At 40.4% G+C, this 23,626-nt stretch overlaps 1 protein-coding gene across 8 annotated transcripts; it reads left to right on the top strand.

The window, feature by feature from the left end:
- The first annotated feature begins 6,834 nt into the window (after positions 1–6,834).
- LOC116764082 (UDP-N-acetylglucosamine--peptide N-acetylglucosaminyltransferase 110 kDa subunit-like) lies at positions 6,835–19,580 on the top strand. 8 transcript variants are annotated; one of them, XM_032652292.1, is made up of 5 exons: positions 6,835–10,240; positions 10,975–11,019; positions 11,794–11,889; positions 15,794–16,409; positions 17,042–19,580. In XM_032652292.1, exon 1 carries the CDS (start codon positions 6,842–6,844, stop codon positions 9,980–9,982), a length of 3,141 nt encoding a protein of 1,046 aa, XP_032508183.1. In that variant the 5' UTR covers positions 6,835–6,841; the 3' UTR covers positions 9,983–10,240; positions 10,975–11,019; positions 11,794–11,889; positions 15,794–16,409; positions 17,042–19,580. The 8 variants fall into 8 exon arrangements, with proteins under 8 accessions (XP_032508183.1, XP_032508190.1, XP_032508186.1 ...); XM_032652299.1 differs by having other exon boundaries at positions 16,086–16,116; positions 17,178–19,576; XM_032652295.1 differs by lacking the exon at positions 17,042–19,580 and having other exon boundaries at positions 15,794–15,925; positions 16,086–16,833.
- The last annotated feature ends 4,046 nt before the right edge of the window (positions 19,581–23,626 follow it).

Here is a 23,626-nt window from a genome sequence, read left to right as displayed (position 1 = left end):
AATTTTAAGTAGTCAGTCTAGGAAAATTTGTCTTTTAATGCAAGCTTTATATCAATTCACAATTATTATGATCCATGATATACTTCATCTTATATCTGGTTTTCATTGAAATTCTTTTGCTTTTTCCCTTGTTTCTGCATTTTCTTGTATTCCAATTAAAAACTTTTCTAGAAATAGTTTGTATTTTATATTTGTGGTTCTTATTTTTCTCTAATACTTAAAAATGTCTATCCTCTCTTTATAAATGGCACATGTGAAACCGAGCAGGGCCCTTTTGAGGCTCCCGGGCACAGAGGTCTCTTTTTTGTCCCCTATTTCTCGTCGGCGAGACTCCAGCCTCCTTGACCTTCCCTGAGTTCCAAAGGGCAGATTCAAACAGTTGCTAATCAAGGGAGGAGGAGCCAAAAAACCACTTGAGGCAAGATTAAAGGGAGCAGAGAAGCTCATCTAGATTAGGAGACCCGCCACTGAGACCCTGCACACACCCTAATCTTGTCAGCAACCCCACCTTTGGGAAGCATTGTTATAAAACTCCTTATCAAATCCTCCTGGGTGGGGACACACAGTTTCTTGAGGCAGAAGCCCCCTGTGTCCCCCTTTGCCTGGCAAAGTTATAAAGCTATCCTCTTCTATCTCATCCAAAGCTCTGTCTCCGAGGTTCGATTCGGCACTGGTGTACAGAGAAGCTGAGCTTTCGACATCACAGGTAACTGAAATGACCGTATCTAAATGTAAAACAACTTTAACTGCAGCATAAACATCTATGTATATATCCCTAGTAAAACAAACAAATAACAAAAATATCACTATGCATAACTTCTCCTATAACATAGCAATACATTTTGCATGGAATTTCTTGATCCTTCTCCCCTCCCTACCTCTAAACCCAAGGGTTGGTCCTACCATCTAAAATATCTCTTCTTGTTTATAAGTTTTTATATATACAGACAAAAACAGCAAACAACATGAACGTTCTTAAATGGTAAAAATGCTGAATAAATGATAGTACATATAAATACAGAAATATTACCGTTTTTATATGTGACTTGTATGTCTGTCCTCACATGATATCTTGATTGATGTTTAAGTGGGAAATGCGGGTTTCAGAGTACTGTGCATAGTTTGCTTCCATTCTTTATAGAAGTAAACAGCAAACACATCTACATATGTGTTTGTGTGTATGTATGTTTTCGTATGGGTGCGTGGTATTGAAGCCGAATCCAGCCTCTGTACCCTGACACCGAATTGAATCTCAGAGACAGAGTTTTGGGTGAAGTAGAAAAGAATAGCTTTATTACTTTGCCAGGCAAAGGGGGACACAGCGGTATAATGTCCTCAAAACTGTGTGTCCAAAAAGGGAGAGGGGGTTGTGAAGAGTCTTATAGTCAAGGAGGCAGGGTTGCTGATAAGGATCGGGCTGTGCATTCCTTCAATCCAAATATCATCTGGCGTCAGGTGGTGATGGGCAAACTGTTACCTTCTCTGGAATGAAGAGTGCTTGGTCAAGTAGTTAACATCTTCCATTTGGTGAGGGTTTTAGTTCTGCAGAAGAGCTCAAAGATATTGTTATGAATATCCTTTGCGGGGGTGGGGGGTTGGGGGGGGGACCAGGACCCTGCCCTCAAGGCTGTACTATTGTTTCTAGACGGCTCCTCCCTTGTCTCTGCGTCCCCCACCCCCTCTCTTGATTAGCAACTGTTTGAACCTGGCCTTTGGAACTCAGAGAGGGGGATACAGAAAGGCTTTTGTGCCCAAGAGCCGCATAGGGTCCTGCTGGGTTTCAGTATCTTTTTAAATTCATGAGGAAAGATGTAATATCTATAAAAAACTCATTGCTTGAAGGAGCTAGAAAATGTTTCATGTCTGTGATTGCATTGAACTTGTATTATTTTGCAATACAAATATTTAGTACTTAAATCGCATTACATTCCAAAGTAGTGTTGCCAAAAAGTATTTATGTTTTAGTCAGTTTTCTCCAGAAAAACAGAGCCTGCAGCAGATATAAAGATATGCAGAGAGAATTTTTTTTTGAAGGTGACGTGATTATGGAGGCTGAGAAGTTCCGCGATCTGCAGTTGGCTTGCTGGAGGCCCAGAACACTGGTGACGTAGTTCCTCTTCAAACCCAAAGGCTAAGTGGAGGGGAGCCAATGGCGTAGGTCCCAGTCTGAGTCTGAAGGCCTGAGAACCGAAATCATTGATATCTAAGGGCAGAAGAGGTTGCATATGCACTTATTTTAAATTCCTACGCTCCCTTAAAGAAAAGTTTCATATTCATATTTTGCAGGAATGCTATCTTCTCAAACATTACTAAGCATATTTATTAAGTTATTTGTGTTTATTTTTCCATTAATTTCTTTCCTTAATAGATAGTTCTTTCATTAGCTCCAGCCGGTGTTCCTCTTCTATGTTCCCCTCAGATATTTGGTCATCACGGATTTTCCTGTGTAAATTTATAACAGTAGTTAGCATTGATCAATAGTAGTTGTTGAAGTGGCTTCTTTTTATTCACTCAGCACAACACTAAATATTTTTCTTTTCCAAACAGCAGATGCACTTTTACTTTATGTGATTTCTAGCTGTGGTTGTAATTATGAACTTGAGTCTGGTCTGGTTTTTCTGTTGAACAGGAAGAAATAGCCTTTTCTATGGTGATGACCAGAAGTTTTCCTCAGCACACCTCTCAGCTTCTCCTTCCAGCTTCAACACTCTGGGAACCTGCCATACTTGATCTCTTTGGAGAGGTATTCTGGGACAAATCCTCTAGATACAGCAAATGTTAAGAGGTAACTGGCACAGAATTAACCACTTTCATACTTGGCTACAAGACAGTCTTCTCTAGTTTCCCATATATTTCTTGACCTGATGCATTTAAGGACGTTTGAAATCACATTATTTTGAAGTGTCTTAATTTTGCTTATATTGGGTTGTGGAAGTTTCAGATTAGGTTTATCCTCTCAAGGCAATCTGATCTTATTGGCTCTGTATCCTTCAGAAATAACTGAATAATTGATTCTTACTAAGGACTTCTCTTGGTTTTTCAGGACCTCCAAGTCTTTAACTGTTTATTTACTATATTTTGTGATTTCTATAATCTCAATGAGATTTTTGAAGGAAGAAGAGATTAAAACATGCCCTTAGTCAGCCATTTTGAAACCCCAAGTCTGTCTTTTTTTTTGGGTAATATCACAGTGAGGGAGCAGAAAAAAGAGTTAATAACAATCAGAGTTTAATACAGAGTACGGTTCTATGAGTTGTACATGGACATATAAACAGCAGTTGAAATCTAATCCCTATTAGAAGGAAATGCACATTCTTAAATGTGATTATTTTAACTTCATTATGATTAATTTTAATAAAATTACATACAGTTTTCTGGAATCCAGTTTATCATTAATTAAAATGAAAGGTATGATTAATACATCCACATTAAAAGTGTTTTTAAAAATTAAGCAACAAAAAAATACACTAATAAAGTAAATGTGAATTTTATTAGTAAATAAGGAAAGTTAATTGGTTTGAAATAATTAGAAATAGACATATCCTAGATTTAAATTGGGTGTAGAATAGAAATTCCACAGAGAATGTAACTTTAATTCAAAAGGTAATACAGTGAGTTTTACAAATCATAACTTGAGTTTGGGTGGAAAATCACCTCAATTTCTTTTTTTGTTTTTGTCCTTTTTTTGCGGTACACGGGCCTCTCACTGTTGTGGCCTCTCCCGTTGCGGAGCACAGGCTCTGGACGCGCAGGCTCAGCAGCCACAGCTCACGGGCCCAGCCGCTCCGCGGCATGTAGGATCTTCCCGGACCAGGGCACGAACCTGTGTCCCCTGCATCGGCAGGCGGGCTCTCAACCACTGCGCCACCAGGGAAGCCCTCGGTTTCTTTTTAAAGTGTGCATTCCTGGTCCTCATTTCCAAACATCCTAATGAGATTCACAAGAAACTAAATTCCTAACAAGAATCCTCAGGTAAGTCTAATGAGAGACACTGTTCCAAGAGAGTATGTACTCATTTTACCACTCAATAAAAGAGCTCAACAGAAATAGTTAATCAGATTTGATAATGCTGCAGCAATGCTAACTATGAGAGTAATAGTAATAATAACAATTACAAGAGCAAACAAATTAATAGCTTTATAGGTGTCAGTCTGCTATGAACTTTCTTTTAATGGTTTCTACTAATCCTTATAAAAATCTGAGTTCCTACAAATTAAGTTTATACTTCTGATAAAGAATTTAGTCTAAGAAAAGAGAAGCTATTTGTCTATGTCCTGTAAGTAGCAAGCACCAGCACTCTCTGACAGCAGAGACTTCTCCCATAATCCTCCCTGCTAGACACTTCTATTTAAAATCATAATTTTAATAGTGCAAGTTGAAAACAACATATATTTATATAATTACTATGGACCATGTTAATGTATCACATGACTAATAGAAAGACACCTTTCTGATGTTGATTCTTCCCATACAAGAACAAGGTATTTACTTCCATTAGTCATATCTTTTTTGAAGACTCTCCATAATGCTTCACTATTTTATCTATTGAATTTCTAAACTGTATTGAATGAGTTATTTCTAAATATGTAAATTTTTGTTCTATTGCAACAGAGTTTTTTTTTTCTTTCTATGATGTTTCTTATCAATTTTTATTAGGAGAAGTAATTTTGGTATATGATTAGATCACCAATTTAACACATTGCTTATTTTAATTTTTTGTTACATTACTAAAATTTTCTAGGTAATGTATCTGTAAATTGTTAAAAATTTATACCACTTATGCCTCTCATATAATCATATGATAAATGAAAAAATGTATATTAATCAAGAACTGTGTCAAGCACTGCATTGAGTGTTGGAGTGAAAAAAACAAAAAGCAAAACCTTGCCTCATTAAACTTACAATTTACTGGTAATCTCAGGCATTTGCCAAATAATCATACAGAAATATAATTCCAAATTGGATAGGTTCCATTAAGAAAATACAGAAAGTTTTTTTTTCAATAAATTTATTATTTTATTTATTTATTTTTGGCTGCATTGGGTATTCGTTGCTGCACACAGGCTTTCTCTAGTTGCACACAGGCTTTCTGTAGTTGTGGCGAGCGGGGACTACTCTTTGTTGTGGTGCGAAGGCTTCTCATTGCAGTGGCTTCTCTTGTTATGGAGCACAGGCTCTAGTAACGCAGGTTTCAGTAGTTGTGGCTTGCGGGCTCTAGAACGCAGGCTCAGTAGTTGTGGTCCACAGGTTTATTTGCTCCGCATGTGGGATCTTCCCGAACCAGGGCTCGAACCCTTGTCCCCTGCATTGACAGGTGGCTTCTTAACCACTGCACCATCAGGGAAGCCCCTGGAGTATATTCTTGACAGAAGAAAATTTCCGTTTTGACTAAGCATTGATGAGAACTGAATCTTTGACTTATCTTTCACATGCCTGATGATTGAAATAATTTTCCACAGAATAGCTTCTGGTTTTGTACTTTTCAGTTCTTTTTTTCTTCTTCAAACGCACATGCTTTGAGAGCTGTGAAGTGCAAGACATGGCTATATTGTAAGGTGGTTTTTGTCCTTATGCTTCTGTGTCTTGTGCTAGGTTAAGTCAGTAGAGTAGTCAGTATGAGTACAGGAAGTTATTCCTGTAATGGGATAGTATATAGTCAATTACATACAGCGGTGTCTGAAAATCACATAATAGCCTGACTTAAAACATCTCCTTAGGGCTTCCCTGCTGGCGCAGTGGTTGAGAGTCCACCTGCCGACGCAGGGACATGGGTTCGTGTCCCGGTCCAGGAAGATCCCACATGCCGTGGAGCGGCTAGGCCCGTGAGCCATGGCCGCTGAGCCTGTGCGTCGCGAAAGGCCACAACAGTGAGAGGCCCGCGTACCACAGAAAAAAGAAAATCTCCTTAGCTTTCAGAAAAGCCTGTGGCCATTCCAATATGATCCAACATAGCAGAATATGATAGAAGGAAAATTGGCAAAGAAAGAGACGCTGGTCTTACCTGATGGAAGTTAAAATATCTCACTTTTGACAATTTTGCAAAAACTTATAATTCCATGAACTAATTTCTAGGGTTCTTCATAGGACCAAAAAGGAACCCATAGAGTTGTGGAACAACAATAGAAGCTGCTGTGATGAGAAGCCCGGGCACCGCAACAAAGAGTAGCCCCCGCTCACCGCAACTAGAGAACGTCTGCACGCAGCATTGAAGACCCCACGCGGCCAAAATAAAAATAAAGATAAATAGATTTATTTTTAAAAAAGTAATACTCAGGTTTGAGGCATGAGAAATATGATGAGGAGAAATTAGCTAATCCTTTCAGAACTTTTAAAATATCAAACTCAGTCTCTAAGATTTTAGCATTATATACAACATTGGTTACTTATTAGTGGTTTGGGAAGGCCAATTTAAAATTTTCTAATCTTACTGTATTGAAATTCATGGCCCTAATGTTTTCCACATTGACTATATGAATGATGAAGTAAAGTCAATCATGTATTTCCTTTCCAACTGGACAGAAAACAAAAATTTAAAAAGTGTTTGGACTACTGACTTTTGATTTCTTCTAAGGCAAGTGTATAGGTAATTTTTATTCCCTGATCAGGAGAAAAATGGTGGAAGAGGGCAGGGTTAAGAATTAAGATTTCAAGAGCGTGAGAGGTAGATGGCCAACCAGAGTTTCTAAGGTTCGGTGCCTGTAACTGTTGCTGCCGCTTAAGCCTGCCAAAGCAGTGGTACGCCTGCTGCCCTCGTATTTGCTACCTCTAGAAACATTCTTGCCAGTAGTGGCGGCAGCGGGACTCAATTATCCCCTTTTCTCGCTCTCTCCAGAAGCTCCAGATGGCGTCTTCTGTGGGCAACGTGGCCGACAGCACAGAACCAACGAAACGTATGCTTTCCTTCCAAGGGTTAGCTGAGTTGGCACATCGAGAATATCAGGCAGGAGATTTTGAGGCAGCTGAGAGACACTGCATGCAGCTGTGGAGACAAGAGTCAGACAATACTGGAGTACTTTCATTACTTTCATCCCTACACTTCCAGTGTCGAAGGCTGGACAGATCTGCCCACTTTAGTACTCTGGCAATTAAACAGAACCCTCTTCTGGCAGAAGCCTATTCGAATTTGGGGAATGTGTACAAGGAAAGAGGGCAGTTGCAGGAAGCAATGGAGCATTACCGGCATGCATTGCATCTCAAACCAGATTTCATCGTTGGTCATATTAACCTGGCAGCCGCTTTGGTAGCAGCAGGGGACATGCAAGGGGCAGTACAAGCTTACGTCTCTGCTCTTCAGTGCAATCCTGATTTGTACTGTGTTCGCAGTGACCTGGGGAACCTGCTCAAAGCCCTGGGTCGCTTGGAAGGAGCCAAGGCATGTTATTTGAAAGCAGTGGAGACGCAACCGAACTTTGCAGTAGCTTGGAGTAATCTTGGCTGTGTTTTCAATGCACAAGGGGAGATTTGGCTTGCAATTCATCACTTTGAAAAGGCTGTCACCCTTGACCCCAATTTTCTGGATGCTTATATCAATTTAGGAAATGTCTTGAAAGAGGTACGGATTTTTGACAGAGCTGTGGCAGCTTACCTTTGTGCCCTGAGCTTGAGCCTAAATCATGCAGTGGTGTGTGCCAACCTGGCTGGTGTATACTATGAGCAAGGCCTGATGGATCTGGCAATAGACACCTACAGGCGAGCTATTGAATTGCAACCACATTTCCCTGATGCTTACAGCAACCTAGCCAACGCTCTGGAAGAGAAGGGCCGTGTTGCCGAAGCAGAAGATTGTTATAACACAGCTCTGCGGCTGTGCCCCACCCATGCAGACTCTCTGAATAACCTAGCCAATATCAAAGGAGACCAGGGAAACATTGAAGAGGCAGTTCGCTTGTATCGTAAAGCATTAGAAGTCTTCCCAGAGTTTGCTGTTGCCCATTCAAATTTAGCAAGTGTATTGCAGCAGCAGGGAAAACTGCAGGAAGCTCTGATGCATTATAAGGAGGCTGTTCGAATCAGTCCTACCTTTGCTGATGCCTACTGTAACATGGGAAACACTCTAAAGGAGATGCAGGATGTTCAGGGAGCCTTGCAGTGTTATACTCGTGCCATTCAGATTAACCCTGCACTTGCGGATGCCCACAGCAATCTGGCTTCCATTCACAAGTATTCAGGGAATATTCCAGAAGCAATTGCTTCTTATCGCACTGCTCTGAAGCTTGAACCTGACTCTCCTGACGCTTATTGTGATTTGGCTCATTGCCTGCAGATTGTCTGTGATTGGACAGACTATGATGAGCGAATGAAGAAGTTGGTCAGCATTGTGGCTGACCAGCTGGAGAAGAATAGGTTGCCTTCTGTGCAGCCTCATCATAGTATGCTCTATCCTCTTTCTCATGGCTTCAGGAAGGCTATTGCTGAGAGCCATGGGAACCTCTGCTTGGACGAGATCAGTGTCCTTCATAAACCACCGTACGAACATCCAAAAGACTTGAAGCTCAGTGATGGTCGACTGCGTGTAGGATACGTGAGTTCTGACTTTGGGAATCATCCTACTTCTCATCTTATGCAGTCTATTCCAGGCATGCACAATCCTGATAAATTTGAGGTCTTCTGTTATGCCCTGAGCCCAGATGACGGCACAAACTTCCGAGCGAAGGTGATGGCAGAAGCCCATCATTTCATTGATCTTTCTCAGATTCCATGCAATGGGAAAGCAGCTGATCGCATCCATCAAGATGGTATACACATCCTTGTAAATCTGAATGGTTATACCAGGGGTGCTCGAAATGAACTCTTTGCTCTCAGGCCAGCTCCTATTCAGGCAATGTGGCTGGGCTACCCTGGGACCAGTGGCGTGCTTTTCATGGATTATATCATCACTGATCAGGAAACTTCACCTGCTGAAGTTGCTGAGCAGTATTCTGAGAAACTGGCTTATATGCCCCATACTTTCTTTATTGGTGATCATGCCAATATGTTCCCTCACCTGAAGAAGAAAGCAGTCATCGATTTTAAGTCCAATGGGCACATTTATGACAATCGGATTGTGCTGAATGGCATCGACCTCAAAGCATTTCTTGATAGTCTCCCAGATGTGCAGATTGTCAAGATGAAATGTCCTGATGGAGGAGACAGTGCAGACAGCAGTAATACAGCTCTTAATATGCCTGTCATTCCTATGAATACTATTGCAGAGGCAGTTATTGAAATGATTAACAGAGGACAAATTCAGATAACAATTAATGGATTCAGTCTTAGCAATGGACTGGCAACTACCCAGATCAACATTAAGGCTGCCACTGGAGAGGAGGTTCCCCGTACCATTATTGTAACCACACGTTCTCAGTACGGGTTACCGGAAGATGCCATCGTGTACTGTAACTTCAATCAGTTATATAAAATTGACCCATCTACTTTGCAGATGTGGGCAAATATTCTGAAGCGTGTTCCCAATAGTGTACTGTGGCTGTTGCGTTTTCCAGCAGTAGGAGAACCTAATATTCAACAGTACGCACAAAATATGGGCCTTCCCCAGAACCGTATCATTTTTTCACCTGTTGCTCCTAAAGAGGAACATGTTCGGAGAGGCCAGCTGGCTGATGTCTGCTTGGACACTCCACTCTGTAATGGACACACCACAGGGATGGATGTCCTTTGGTCAGGGACACCCATGGTGACTATGCCAGGAGAGACTCTTGCTTCCCGAGTTGCAGCTTCCCAGCTCACTTGTTTAGGCTGTCTTGAGCTTATTGCTAAAAACAGACAAGAATATGAAGACATAGCTGTGAAACTGGGAACTGATCTAGAATACCTGAAGAAAATTCGTGGCAAAGTCTGGAAGCAGAGAACATCTAGCCCTCTGTTCAACACCAAACAATACACAATGGACCTAGAGCGGCTCTATCTACAGATGTGGGAGCATTACGCAGCTGGCAACAAACCTGATCACATGATTAAGCCTGTTGAAGTCACTGAGTCGGCCTAAATAATGACTGTGTGCACAGGAGAATTACCCCTGTACCTGAGCCTCAACCTTCTGGGGGAAAGGCAACTACTTTCTCCTTATCTGTACAATACCATGTTGCAGATGGGTGACAGACAATGATAAGAAATAGCACAGCCAGACTTGCTTCCTGCATGATCATGATCACGATAGGGAGAGACACAAGAGATGGGAAACTGCTGTTCCACAAGGAGTCTCCGTAGAATTTTGCAGCAGCCAGGTGTCTGGAAGGTCTGGAAGGTAAGTCTGGAAGGTCTGATCTCCCTTGGTCTTCCATGGGTTGGATGGTTAGTGTGGAAGGGAGATAGAGATTGCCCAGCCGTTTTGTGATTATCATGGATTGATTGAGTCTTCTGAATTCATATTTTTCTTTATATTTTGGGTATTGGAGCTTTTAAAAATGTTTGGTTTCAGGTATTTTTATTCATGTGAAGTGTATATGATTCTCTTGAGATAAGGTTTTAAGCTAAAATATTCCTTGTTTTAGTTTCTGAACTCTACAGATAAATGGGGACTTTGCTGGTGTAGTCTTTTTATAGGTTTTATAAACCACTGGAGCCTATATCAGTCATTTTAGTGTCTGACATAATGTTTGGAACTATCAGTGCTTTGTTGGTTTATAGATGATGGCTTAAATTCTTTTCCTGGTCCGTTTCCTTCTTCCCTTCCCCCCACTTTAAAAATTCTCCTGTAACTTGGCTATCAAAAAACCAAGTCCGATTCAAAACCTCCCAGAGTGTTTCTCTTAAACGCATCATCTGGTGCAAAATGAAGATTCTTAGGAGTGATTATTAATTCTGAAGGGCGCAGTTGTGGTGCTGTCACTGATGATAATGATAATGGATTTTGGCCCAGAGTTTTGACCTATTTCACCAGTGTTTTACCGTTGACTGCCCCTCTATGCTGCTTCCAAAAGTGATAGTGTGTGATAAGATATTTACTTTCATTTATAAAGTTTGGTTTTTTTTTTTTAGTGAGTCCTGTTCTTCCTTTTTCTTTCAGCAGAAATGAAATCCCAGGTAAGTATAAGTATTCAAATATTTGATCAGTAAGTCACAGTTATCTCCAGTACATTAAATAACTTTCATCAAAAAACATGTTATAGGTAAAAAGCTCTGAAGGACCAGCTATGTATATGATAATTATGTTTCACACCTTCTAGGGTATTATATATAATAACTTGTCTTCTGGACGTGGTCTTGAAGTCTTTATGGATTCAGCCTCAGTAGTAGTGAACTGCACTGCTACTTGGTTTGGAGTACAAATTAGACTTTAGCCCTCCTGGAGGTTGAGTTTTTGGTATTGAAAAGCATAGGAATGAAATTATTGTATTTCAACAAAGGATCGAGGGCTTGAGGCTTAAACAAGGCAACATATGTGTGGGAAGCAGTCAGCCTTGAGAGCAGGTAAGGACATGCCAGGCATGCGGGCGCTGCTCGAAGGGACTGTCCCTACTTGTTCCCCTCCTTGTTCCATTCCATGGGAGATAAATCACCAGGGCCCAGAGATCAGAAAGAATGTAAAATGAGACAAGCAAAGCTGTCTCCCCCCTGCACATGCAGGTTATTTTTGATGCTTCTGGGTTTATGGGTTTCCTCCCAGGGAAGTTAACCTTGAGCCGAGACAGTCTGTAGATAATGTAAACCACCATCTGGAAGCCTTCCTTTTTCTAGTCTAGATAATCAGCAACTGTAGCATAATAAAATTTGCCTTGCAACCATCAGTTGTCTTGGTCCTTCTGACCCCATTCGTCGGTGCTACTTCAGTTCCTTACCCCTTCCCTTCTGACCCAGGGCGGTGAGATCCTCTTTCTCCGGCTGGTCCGCGGCAAGTGGCACTCGAACAGGGACCTGAAGCGTGAAGGCAATTAAAAGAAAAAGAAAGTGCAGGTAAGAGAACCCTTAAGCAAAATATGTGTGGCCACCAGTAAAAGTGAAACTAATAGAGGCATAAGGCAATAGTCAGAAGTAAAATAAGATGAGGCAAAAGGGCTCAAAGGAGTGTGAATTATTTGCTCAGGTTTTACTTTCGATGCTTAAAGCTCAGGGTAATAAAGTTTCTACCTCACGGTTGACTGAATTTTTACAGCATATCCATGGTGTATCTCCCTGGTTTCCTGATGGCGGCTCTGTTGACATAGAAATCTGGCAGAAAGTTGGAGAAGATTTAAAAAATTATTATGAGTCTCGAGGGCCTACTCATACTCCTGTTGTTACATATAGTTTGTGGACTCTGATAAAAATATGTTTAGATTCTTCTCATGATAGTGTTGATTTGAATGTAAAGTCAGAAAAACATAAGCCTCTGACAGAAGGAGAGACTGTATTATCAGCTACTGTGTCGCCACTTCCTAAACCGAAAGAGCTAATTAATTTAAATATTTTAGATGAAGAGGAACATTTTGACTTAACAGATGAGGCTTGTAAACATAAAAGAGAGAAATATCCTGAGGATGATTTTCTAATGGCTATGATAGATAAGTCAGTGAAAAAGCTGCAGGTTAATAAGGACTGTCTTCCTCAAAAATCTACATCTGTAAAAATGCTCAGTCCCTTGCAGCGCGCTGTACAAGGAGCAATAAAACGAGGAGAAGATCCTATTTTCTGTTGTCCCGTCATAGAAAGACCTGATCCTAATAATCCTCAACAAGCTACTAGGGAGCATCAGGCTCTCCCTTTTAAAGTTTTGAAAGATTGAAAATCTGCCTGTGCTCAGTATGGGCCCACTGCTCCTTTTACTACTGCTATGGTTGACAGGAGAAGCTCTTCCCCCGCCGATTGGAAGTCTATTGCACGAGCTTGTTTAAATGGTGGAGATTATTTAATATGGAAGTTTCATTTTTATGAACGGGCTGCTGAACAAGCAGAAAAGAATGCTGCCCATAATATTCCAGTTGATTCTCATATGCTGATTTGGGAAGGACAATATCTTTCTTCACAAGATCAATTAACTTATCCCTTTGTTGCTCATCCTCAAATAAATCATTTGGCATTACAAGCCTGGAGGAAATGACCTTCTACACACAAAACTGAGGATCTTTCAACAATTAGACAGGGACCTGATGAACCATATGCTGATTCTGTAGATAGGTTGTCACAGGCGGTGGGGAGACTCATTGTAGACGGACTCACTGGTACAACTGTAGTAAAGCAGCTTGCTTTTGAGAATGCTAATAATGCACGTCAGGCTGCGATTCGACCTTGGAGAAAACGGGGAACATTGGAGGACTATATTCGCCTTTGTGCAGACATTGGGCCTACTTATATACAGGGTGCTGCTGTGGCTGCAGCATTAACTAAAGTGGGGTCTAAAAACAATCAAAAGAAAACAAAGACTTGTTTTAAATGCAGAAAGGCAGGTCATACTGCTAGAGAATGTAGATCTTTTAATTCTAACCCTAGTCCTCCTTCCCTACTCAGAAACCTCCAGATGGTCAGAAAATCCCTGGTTTATGCCCTAAATGCAATAGGGGAAAACATTGGGCACAAGATGGTTGCTCACTGGCCCACAAGGATGGGCCACCACTGTCGGGGAACTCCTCCCGGGGCCTTCCCCGGCCCCAACAAATAATAAGGGCAATGTCTGTGTATCCTCCTCAAATTATCAATCAGACATTAACCAAAAACAAAAACATACAATATCCTCGCTCTCCAGAGCAACACCAGGAAGCGCAGGACTGGAGCTCAGTACCTCCGCCCGATATGTATTAACTCCTGAAATGGGTCCTCAGGCCCTCTCTACGGGCATCTGTGGACCTTTACCCAAGGGTTTGATGGGACTATTATTGGGAAGAAGTAGTGTCACCATGAAAGGTTTAACTATTATGTCAGGAGTCACAGATTCTGACTACGAAGGAGAAATAAAAGTCATGGCACAAACTATTAAAAATATAATAACTATTTCTCCTGGTGATAAAACTGCACAATTGCTACTTTTGCCCTTTGTACCTCATGGACAAATTTGACAACATCAAAAGAGAGAAACAAAGGCTTTTGGATCATCTAATGCTGCCTACTGGATTCAGAAGATAGGGAAAGAACGTCCAGAAATGAAATGAACCATTAATGGAAAGGTTTTTTCAGGTTTGTTAGACACTGGAGCTGACGTCTCTGTTATGACGCAGATACACTGGCCTAAACGTTGGCCCATTAGTCCTACTATTACAGAACTTCACGGAATAGGACAAAGTTCTTCTCCTATGCAAAGTAGTCAGTTTTTATTATGGCAGGATAGTGAGGGCCATTCAGGATACTTCCAGCCTTATGTTTTGCCTGGGCTGCCTTTAAACCTCTGGGGCCGAGATATAGTAAAAGAAATGGGAGTATTACTTTATAGTCCAAACTCTCAAGTCTCTAATATGATGTTGGATCAAGGATTTCTTCCCACAAAAGGGCTGGGAACAAATCAACAAGGAACTGTCTATCCTATTGATGTGAAAATAAAAAATGATAGACAAGGTTTGGGTTTTTCTTAGGGGCCTTGGATTCTCCTCCACTCACTGCTGATCCAATTACTTGGCTGACTGATGACCCTGTATGGGTGGACCAATGGCCCCTCACAAAGGAGAAATTAGAAGCTGCAGAACAATTAGTACTGGAACAATTAGGGCATTTAGAAATTTCCAGTAGTTCTTGGAATACTCCTATTTTTATTATCAAGAAAAAATCTGGAAAATATAGGTTATTACAGGATCTAAGAGCTGTTCATAAAACTATGCTAATAATGGGAGCTCTTCAACCAGGCCTACCCTCTCCAACAGCCATACCACACAATTATCATCTTTTAGTTATAGATTTAAAAGATTGTTTTTTCACTATTCCTTTGTTTCCTGAAGATAGAAAACATTTTGCTCTTAGCTTGCCTTCCTTAAATTTTAAGGAAGCCATGAGGAGATTTCAATGGAAAGTATTGCCTCAGGGCATGGCAAATAGTCCTACATTATGCCAAAAATATGTGGCTCAGGCCTTGACTCCTGTGAGAAAAAGGTTTCCATCGTTATATCTCATACATTATATGGATGATATACTTTTAGCCACTGATACTATTTCTTTATTAGAGACTGCTTTTCAATTTTTACAACAGTCCTTACAATCATTTGGCTTGGTCATTGCCTCAAAAAAAATTCAAAGACAATCTCCATTTTTATATTTGGGAAAATATATTGATAACACTACTATTAGGCCTCAAAAACTGCAAATTCGAGTTGATAATTTAAAAACATTAAATGATTTTCAAAAATTACTTGGAGATATTAATTGGCTAAGGCCTTCCTTAAAACTTACTACTGCTCAATTACAGCCTTTGTTTGATATTCTTAAAGGTGACTCAGATCCTTCTTCTTCACGCTCTGTGACTCCAGAAGGATTTCAGCCTTTACAGATAGTCAATAGATCTATCAGTTCTACACAATTAACTAGAATTCATACTCACCTTCCAATTTTCTTAATGATTTGTCCAACTCCTCATGTGCCTACTGCCGTCTTATGGCAAACTGTTGGAATTATTGAATAGATTCATATGAAAACTACACCCTCTAAAGTTATTAACCCTTATTATGAACTTATTAGTAATTTAATAATGCAAGGTAGAACTAGATGCTTACAACCTATAAGTATAGAACCTTCTCAAATTATTATCCCTTATTCAGTTAGTCAACAAAATTGGCTTTTTCAACATAGTAATGAATGGGGTCTTGCTCTTGCAGGATTTTCAGGTACCTTGGAATGCCATTACCCTGCTGATAAATTGATCCAATTCAGCAAACTTAACTCATATCTTTCCTTCTATAATTAGGCAACAGCCTGTTCGTCATGTACCTTTGGTTTTTACGGACGGTTCTTCTTCAGGAGTGGCTACTGTAATCATTGACGACGGAACAAACCTCATTAAAGAGACTTCCTTGACTTCAGCTCAACGTGTTGAACTGTATGCTGTCATTATGGCTTTTAAACATTTGCCTTCTATATCTTTTAATTTGTTTTCTGATAGTAAATATCTCATTAGCTTATGATTTCTTCTGGAGACTGCGACCATAGGACATACTAATGACCCTGAATTATCATCCTCTTTTCGTTTGCTTCAACAGCTTATTCGTTCCCATGATGGTCCTGTTGCAGGTCTGTATATCCGTGCTCATTCTAACTTGCCTGGTCCATTGACTAAACTTAATGCAACTGCAGGTGTTTTAACTCGATCTAAACGTGATCTTTATCCTGTACATTTTCCTCCCAAGAATAGAGTTGAAGTTACTCCTCCTCCTCAATCTCTTTTCCCTAAAGCGGGACATGTCCCAATTTTCCGTACTCCTCCTTTCCGTTCGTCATGCTGTCAAGAATGGCTAATGTACTGCATTCATTATCTTCATACTGTTGATGTTCATGGTCCATGTCCTGGACACCCTCATATTATGGTAAGTTATGATCAAACTGCTTCACAAGCAGCACAGCCGTTGCACGCTCTACACCATCAGTCGGCGGCTACATTACACACACAATTTTCCCTTACTCGTGAAGCGGCCCGACAAATTGTTAAGCAATGCCCACAATGATTACCTCACCTTCCTGTTCCACATTATGTTGTTAATCCTCGTGGATTATTACCTAGACATTTATGGCAAACGGATGTTACTCATATCCCGTCTTTTGGGAAATTACAGTTTGTTCATGTCACTATCGATACTTATTCTGGTTTCCTCTGTGCTACAGCACAGACCGGAGAAGCTACTAAACATGTTATCACTCATTTATTACACTGTTTTGCTTTCATGAACCTTCCCAAAACTATTAAAACAGATAATGGGCCCGCTTACTCTAGTGCTGCTTTTGCAACATTTTGTAATTCATTACAAAATTACCCATATTACAGGCATTCCATATAACCCTCAAGGACAAGGTATTATAGAACGTGTAAATAGATCTTTAAAGCTAACTATTGAAAAAATAAAAAGGGGGGAATTGTCTAGAACAACACCACATAACCTTATAAATCATGCTCTGTTTATTTTAAATGTTCTCACTGTTGACAAATTTGGCTGCTCTGCAGGGGGAAGGTTGGTGTCTGAGCCAAGATTGGCCTCTCAATCTCCGGAGGTCCTCTGGAAAGATCCGTTAACCAGCACTTGGCGTGGTCCTGATCCTGTGTTGATTTGGGGACGTGGTCACGTGTGTATCTTTCCCAGATCAGTGCCTGGACCTTGCTGGCTTCCTGAGCGCTTAGTCAAGCAAATAGATGGCTCGCCACAGCTCACCTAGTTCAGAAGATGAAGAAGCTCTGCACCTCTCCGGAAAATTTGACAGTGTTGATTCAGAAAAAGAAGAAGAAGAGGAGAGCACTTGCCAGGACGACTCAAAGGAGTGATGTTCCAACTTGGGGACAAATTAAACAACTGGTTTCACGAGCTCAAGAGTCAGTGAAACAACAGAATAATCCTGGTACACCTGTAACTTTATTTTTGGCTATGTTGGCAACCATTTCATGTGTTCCCTCTGTTAATGCAGCAACTTACTGGGCCTATGTACCTGATCCTCCACTATTACAACCCATATCTTGGTCTGAAGCAGAGTTTCCTGTATTTTACAATGATAACTGTTTATGGGCCTCTTATTGGGAATATAAAACAAATCAGTATGTCTGTAAATTATACTAACTGGTTTAGTACCCATCCTGTCTGTCTTCGCCCATTGCATCTGGAAACTGGACGTGTAAAGGCTATTAGTTATGAGCATACAGATGTTTATGAGGGAACGGATCAATCAATTAGTTTGTCAGGCTCTCCAGGCATCCTTCGTTTTACAGGAACCAACATTACTCTTACATGCCCGGCTACCAGCCGACGAGAGGATCTTAAGGATACCATCATTTGGTATAAAATGGGCAACCTATTAATATTAGAGGTCGAATCTCATACGCCTCACCACTTAGGGATTCCGCTATTACTATAGCCAAGGTTACAGGTGAAGATTCAGGAAATTATTTCTGTATGAAGCGTTTACTTGGAGGACAAGGGATACTTATAGCTGGACATAAGGTTACTATGCTTAACAGAAAATCAAAAAATCAATTGCCTCCCCTTATGACCGTTAACTTTCCTGGATCCACTTTTGAACGTTGCAACGCATCTTGGAATAATAACCAAATATGGTGTACTATAGATTATACCAAGGTGTCAATTCTTATCTCTTCTATTCCCATCATAGATAGGTTTATCACATTTCAAAAGAGCAGGGATATATGGAAACTAGCTCTAACTTATTCCAATACACCTGTTATAACTTGTGTTGCTCCTCCATATACACTTTTGTTTGGTTCTGTTAACATTGCTAATTCTTCCAAAGGAGGATATAATATTAGCTGTGTTAATTGTACTTTTAGCAGTTGTATGTTCCCTTCTGCAGGAACGCAATCTGTGCTTATACTAAAGCAACCCATGTATGTTATGGTGCCTGTACATCTGAGAGAACCTTGGTATGAAGATAGTGGAGTACAGGCATGGGTGGAACTCTCTAAAGCCTTGCAGAGAAGGAGACGCTTTCTTGGGTGGCTAATAGTAAGTTTACTCGCCTCGGCTGCTCTGTCTGCTACCGCGGCTACTGCCGGTCTTGCTCTTTCACAGAGTATTTATCATGCTCACTTTGCTAATCAGTTATCTCAACATACCAGTCTTGCTTTATCTTTACAAAGTCACATAGATTTACAGATTAATAACAAGTTAGATGAATTTAAAAAGGCAATTTTGGGGATTGGAGATCAGATGGCAGCATTAAAATTGAGGATGCGTTTAGCTTGTCATGCAAAGTATACATGGATGTGTGTTACTCCTTAAAAGTACAATGACTGTATTTGGGAATGGGAAAAAGTAAAAATGCATCTGCTGAGTGTTTGGTCAGATAATAATATTAGTCTTGATCTTAAGAAATTAAATGCTGAAATTCAGGATATACAAAATACACATCTTGATGATGTTTCGCCAGAAGATGTAATTCAAACTTTACTGGATCATTTAAAGTGGTTAAATCCTCAGTCTTGGATTACCGGAAGGTTGTCAGGATTTATTACCCTGGCCATAATTTGCCTATTATTGATATTAATCTTCTCATGTCTGTTTCGTATCCTCATGCCACAGTATACTACTCTCGGCACTAAACTTCATGGAATTATTTTGCAGCAAAAGTTAAAAAATAAAAAAGGGGGACCTGTGGGAAGCAGTCAGCCTTGAGAGCAGGCTACGGACATGCCAGGCATGCCGCCGCTGCTCGAAGGGACTGTCCCTACTTGTTCCCCTCCTTGTTCCATTCCATGGGAGATAAATCACCAGGGCCCAGAGATCAGAAAGAATGTAAAATGAGACAAGCAAAGCTGTCTCCCCCCTGCACATGCAGGTTATTTTTGATGCTTCTGGGTTTATGGGTTTCCTCCCAGGGAAGTTAACCTTGAGCCGAGACAGTCTGTAGATAATGTAAACCACCATCTGGCAACCTTCCTTTTTCTAGACTATATTATCTGCAACTGTAGCATAATAAAATTTGCCTTGCAACCATCAGTTGTCTTGGTCCTTCTGACCCCATTCGTCGGTGCTACTTCAGTTCCTTACCCCTTCCCTTCTGACCCAGGGCGGTGAAATCCTCTTTCTCCAGCTGGTCCGCAGCACACATGAATATATGTTTTTGTCTTGCTGTGCTGTCTAGTAACAGATATTTTGTCTGCTAGTAGTGTTCTAGATTATGTCTTTCCAAAGCGCTGAGGCAGTGCACCTATTCTGTAGTTGCAGCTGATGTCTGAATGTATCCTAGCTGACAAATTATTGATTAATAAGAACTTGAATTTCTGAAAGATTTGTACTGTTAACCAAAATCTGAGCAAGGAGTCTCAAATGTAATTCTTAGCCAGAATTACATGTTAATGAACCATTTAACAGTGTGAATCAAGGAACATCAGTGTAAGGATTTCTTTAATTTATTTTTTACCTGCTTGAAATATCAGTTAAAGTTGGCCAGCTTGGTTGCAGATGAACGGACGTTTGAAGTTCACCAAACTACTTAATGTGGGTTAGGATAATAGACTTCCAGCGCCCTCAAGGCTGTGACCTTGCAGCCATTTTACATAGCACATCCTCCTCCTATAGGGATGAACCTTCCCCTGGTCCGAAAAGTAGCAGCTCTGTTGAAGCTTTGCTTATTGTAACAGGCTTTTGTTTCCAGGTTACATGTCTGTGGAAGACTTAATTCTGAATAGAGATATAGATATTACTGGAAACTAATTGTTTTTTCTATTATACTCTGATTTATCAAAAAAGTAAAACATTTAAATTGTGCTACAGAAATTCAGAAGCTGTCTTGCAATCTTTAAACAATAAATCAATGAGTTGCCCTTAAAAAGAAAGAATTAAGCAGTTAGGCTTTGTGGACCATATACAGTTTCTGTGACTTCTCCTACCCTTTTTTCTTCAACAACCTTTCTAAACGTGAGACATTATTAGCTCACAGTCCCACAGATCCAGGCTGAGAGCCTGATTTGATTTGTGGCCATTATTTGCCGATTCCTGCTCTGCGTCCTTACTGAGGAGGGGGACCATGTTTGAGTAATCACTTCTTTGAATCAACTGTTGGTCTTCTGGGGCTTGTCCTTACTCTCCTACAGTCTCGAATCAACATGGCATCCAGAGAAATCTTGTTAAAACATAAGTGAGATCATGTCACTTAAGTCTCTTCAGTGGCTCCTTCACAGGAAAAGCAAAGTCCTCAAAGTGCGTCCACAGCCCTAGAAATGTGGGCCTCTGTTTCCTGTCTGACTGTTTCCTTCTCCTCTCTACTTTGCTCCCTCTGTTTTCCACACACTGACATCCTCTCTGCTCCTTGGATACTCCAAACCCACTCTTTCCTCATTGCCTTTCCATCTGACTGTTCCCTCTGCTTGTACTATTCACTTCCCAGATATGCACCTTGCTCCCTCTCACAACCTTAAGTTCCCTCTTATATTTTATCTTCCCCAGAAAGCCCTCATCGATCACTTAGTTTCAGATCGCAGCCTCCTCCTACCAGCTAACAATCTCCATCTCCCTTCCCTGCTTGCTGTTTTTCTCCAACACTTACCTGATATGCTATTCTATCCATTTATTTAATTTTATTTACATATTTATACTTTTTTTTTTTTCTTTTTGCGGTACGCAGGCCTCTCACTGTTGTGACCTCTCCCATTGTGGAGCACAGGCTCCGGACACAGAGGCTCAGCGGCCATGGCTCACGGGGCTAGCCGCTCCGCGGCATGTGGGATCTACCCGGACCGGGGCACGAACCCGTGTCCCCTGCATTGGCAGGGGGACTTTCAACCACTGCACCACCAGGGAAGCCCTATACTTATGATTTTATATTTGCTTATTTACTTTTGTCTCCCCCCTCAGCTCAAGAGAGACTATATTCATCTGTGTTAATCACTGCTGTGTTTCCTGAACATGCCTATAAATCATACTGAAGAATGGTGCCTGAAATTTGGTAAGGGATCAATCAATTTTCTTGGCTGGATGAAGAAATGTGTTCATAAATTAATGAACAGATCTTCGGGGCTTCTGACTTGAGGACTAATGGGAAGAGGATGGCAAATGGTTGGGACAGGGTACTGCAAGAAGTAGTATTTGGAGTACTCTGATAGCTATCCTAACAGATAAGATTGTGTTCATTTAAGTAGTTTTAATGAGAGAGCTGGGAACTAGACACACAGCATTAAGGTTTTTATAATGCATTCTGTAGAGTTCTTTTTAAGTCTGTACAAATATCATTGAAAATATATGCATACATATACACCTCTGTTACTTTACTTAGTGCTTTACGAGAGCCCCTCAAGGAAGGGGTAGTAGCAACTATGAGTATCCTTCCTTTATGATGAGCTTAATTTATTCAAAGTTACATCATAATTTATTTGTAACTGTGAAACTAGACTTAGTTATTGAATAGACCCTCCCTAGAAACGTATGACATTAATAAAACCAACAAAAATTTGTTCAGTTTCCAATGATAGACACACTACAGACTCAATTATGGGCCATCCAGTTTAATGAAGGGAAGAAGTGATTTAACAAATATAGAGCAAACAGAATATGAAGTTTTATCCTCCATTAATATTAGTAACGGATAGTGTGGGCTCCAATACCTTCAAGATAGCTTGAGACCATCATCTCTGTGTCATGGGCAGGGGGATGTTCAGCCAGGATGTCTTTCAGTGTCACTGAGAAAAATTTCCATAATATATAGTGATACCTACTGAAACTGATATGGGGCATTTGGGTAATAAGGAATCCATTAGCATATTTTTCCGGAAGCCTTGACTACAAAATGAAGACAGTAGATTTGGACACTTTCAGCCATGAAGCAGTTGTTTGGATATTCATCTTTATGCCTAGTGAAATAAGCTTATTTCATCTCTGCAGCTTCCCATATACCATTTTCCCACCTCTGTTTTATGTTTGGAAAGACTTTTAGAAATTGAAAGTCAAGTTAAAAAGTGAGTGACAACTTAAATGATATATGGAATATTTTGCTGACTTACAAGAGCATGCAGAATTAAATATGACCCAGTTCAAATGTTTATTTTAACGTGTATGTTGAGGTGGAGTTTTCAAGGTGCCAGAAAACGAGAATTCACCTTCCAGTGTGTGTTACCAGTTCTGTTCATTGCACAGAATCATCTTCATAAAACATACTGTTTTCTATGTACCTGGTATATATCTCAATTAGTTTGAAGAATTTCTCAGATACCTCTTAATATGTAGTGCTCCAATTCCAATCTTGCCGTGTCCTGTACCAGTGACACAGCACACAGGAGTTTTATTTCTCTTTATTTCTCTGGGTTGTTCAGAACCCAATGAAAGAACAATGGAATGGGATCCAAGAGATCAGGGTTCTTGTCCCAGATTTACCATAAAATAATTGTGTCCTCTTGGGAAAATTATAGTCATTCTAGGTCCCTTTTCTTTACTTTGACAGAGCTGCACTAGATGACCCCAAATAATATAGCACTCTTTCAGTAGTAGCTTAGATGTCATTGGTATTCTGAAACAAATGAAGACAATGACACATGGAGCTGTGCAACATCTCTGTAACTCTGTTGTCTTAGAGTTGCCTCCATTTTACAGATGATAAGATGACTGTGCATAGAAGTAGATGTTTGGAACCAGCGGTTCCAAAGTAAGTGGAGGTAAACCGCAAATTTCCTCCCTTCCTGAAGCTCACTTAGCCAAAACATAGGCTTCTGAATATTAAGCTGTAAAGCATATTATCAGTACATTTTAAAAGAAGCTATTCTTCTAGGATTTCCAATTAATAGCAGGAGGTTTTGAAATTCTTAAAAGATCATCTAATTTTGTGAGATTTACAGCTCTATTTCCCTGTCAAGCAAGTTGTATTAGTGCCAGAGAGTCAGCTGAGCTTCTGGATGCTTCTCTGAACCTCTTGAAGTTTTCTTCTTGCTATCTGAAATTCATGCCAGATAAGCCTTTTTCTAGAGCATATGTACAGACTTGTGTATTTTTATATAGGAAAGCGATGCAGTGAGTCCAGTCGGGGGTTAAGCCCTCATTCTCAGAGTGGTATTGAGCTCCTGGTGAAATATAATCATCATTTCGTCAGAAGCGAAAAG

Source organism: Phocoena sinus, chromosome 13, assembly GCF_008692025.1.
Source record: "Phocoena sinus isolate mPhoSin1 chromosome 13, mPhoSin1.pri, whole genome shotgun sequence".
Lineage (NCBI taxonomy): Eukaryota > Metazoa > Chordata > Mammalia > Artiodactyla > Phocoenidae > Phocoena > Phocoena sinus.
The sequence above is the reverse complement of the archived record's forward strand: the minus strand, read 5'-3'. Positions and strand labels throughout refer to the sequence as shown.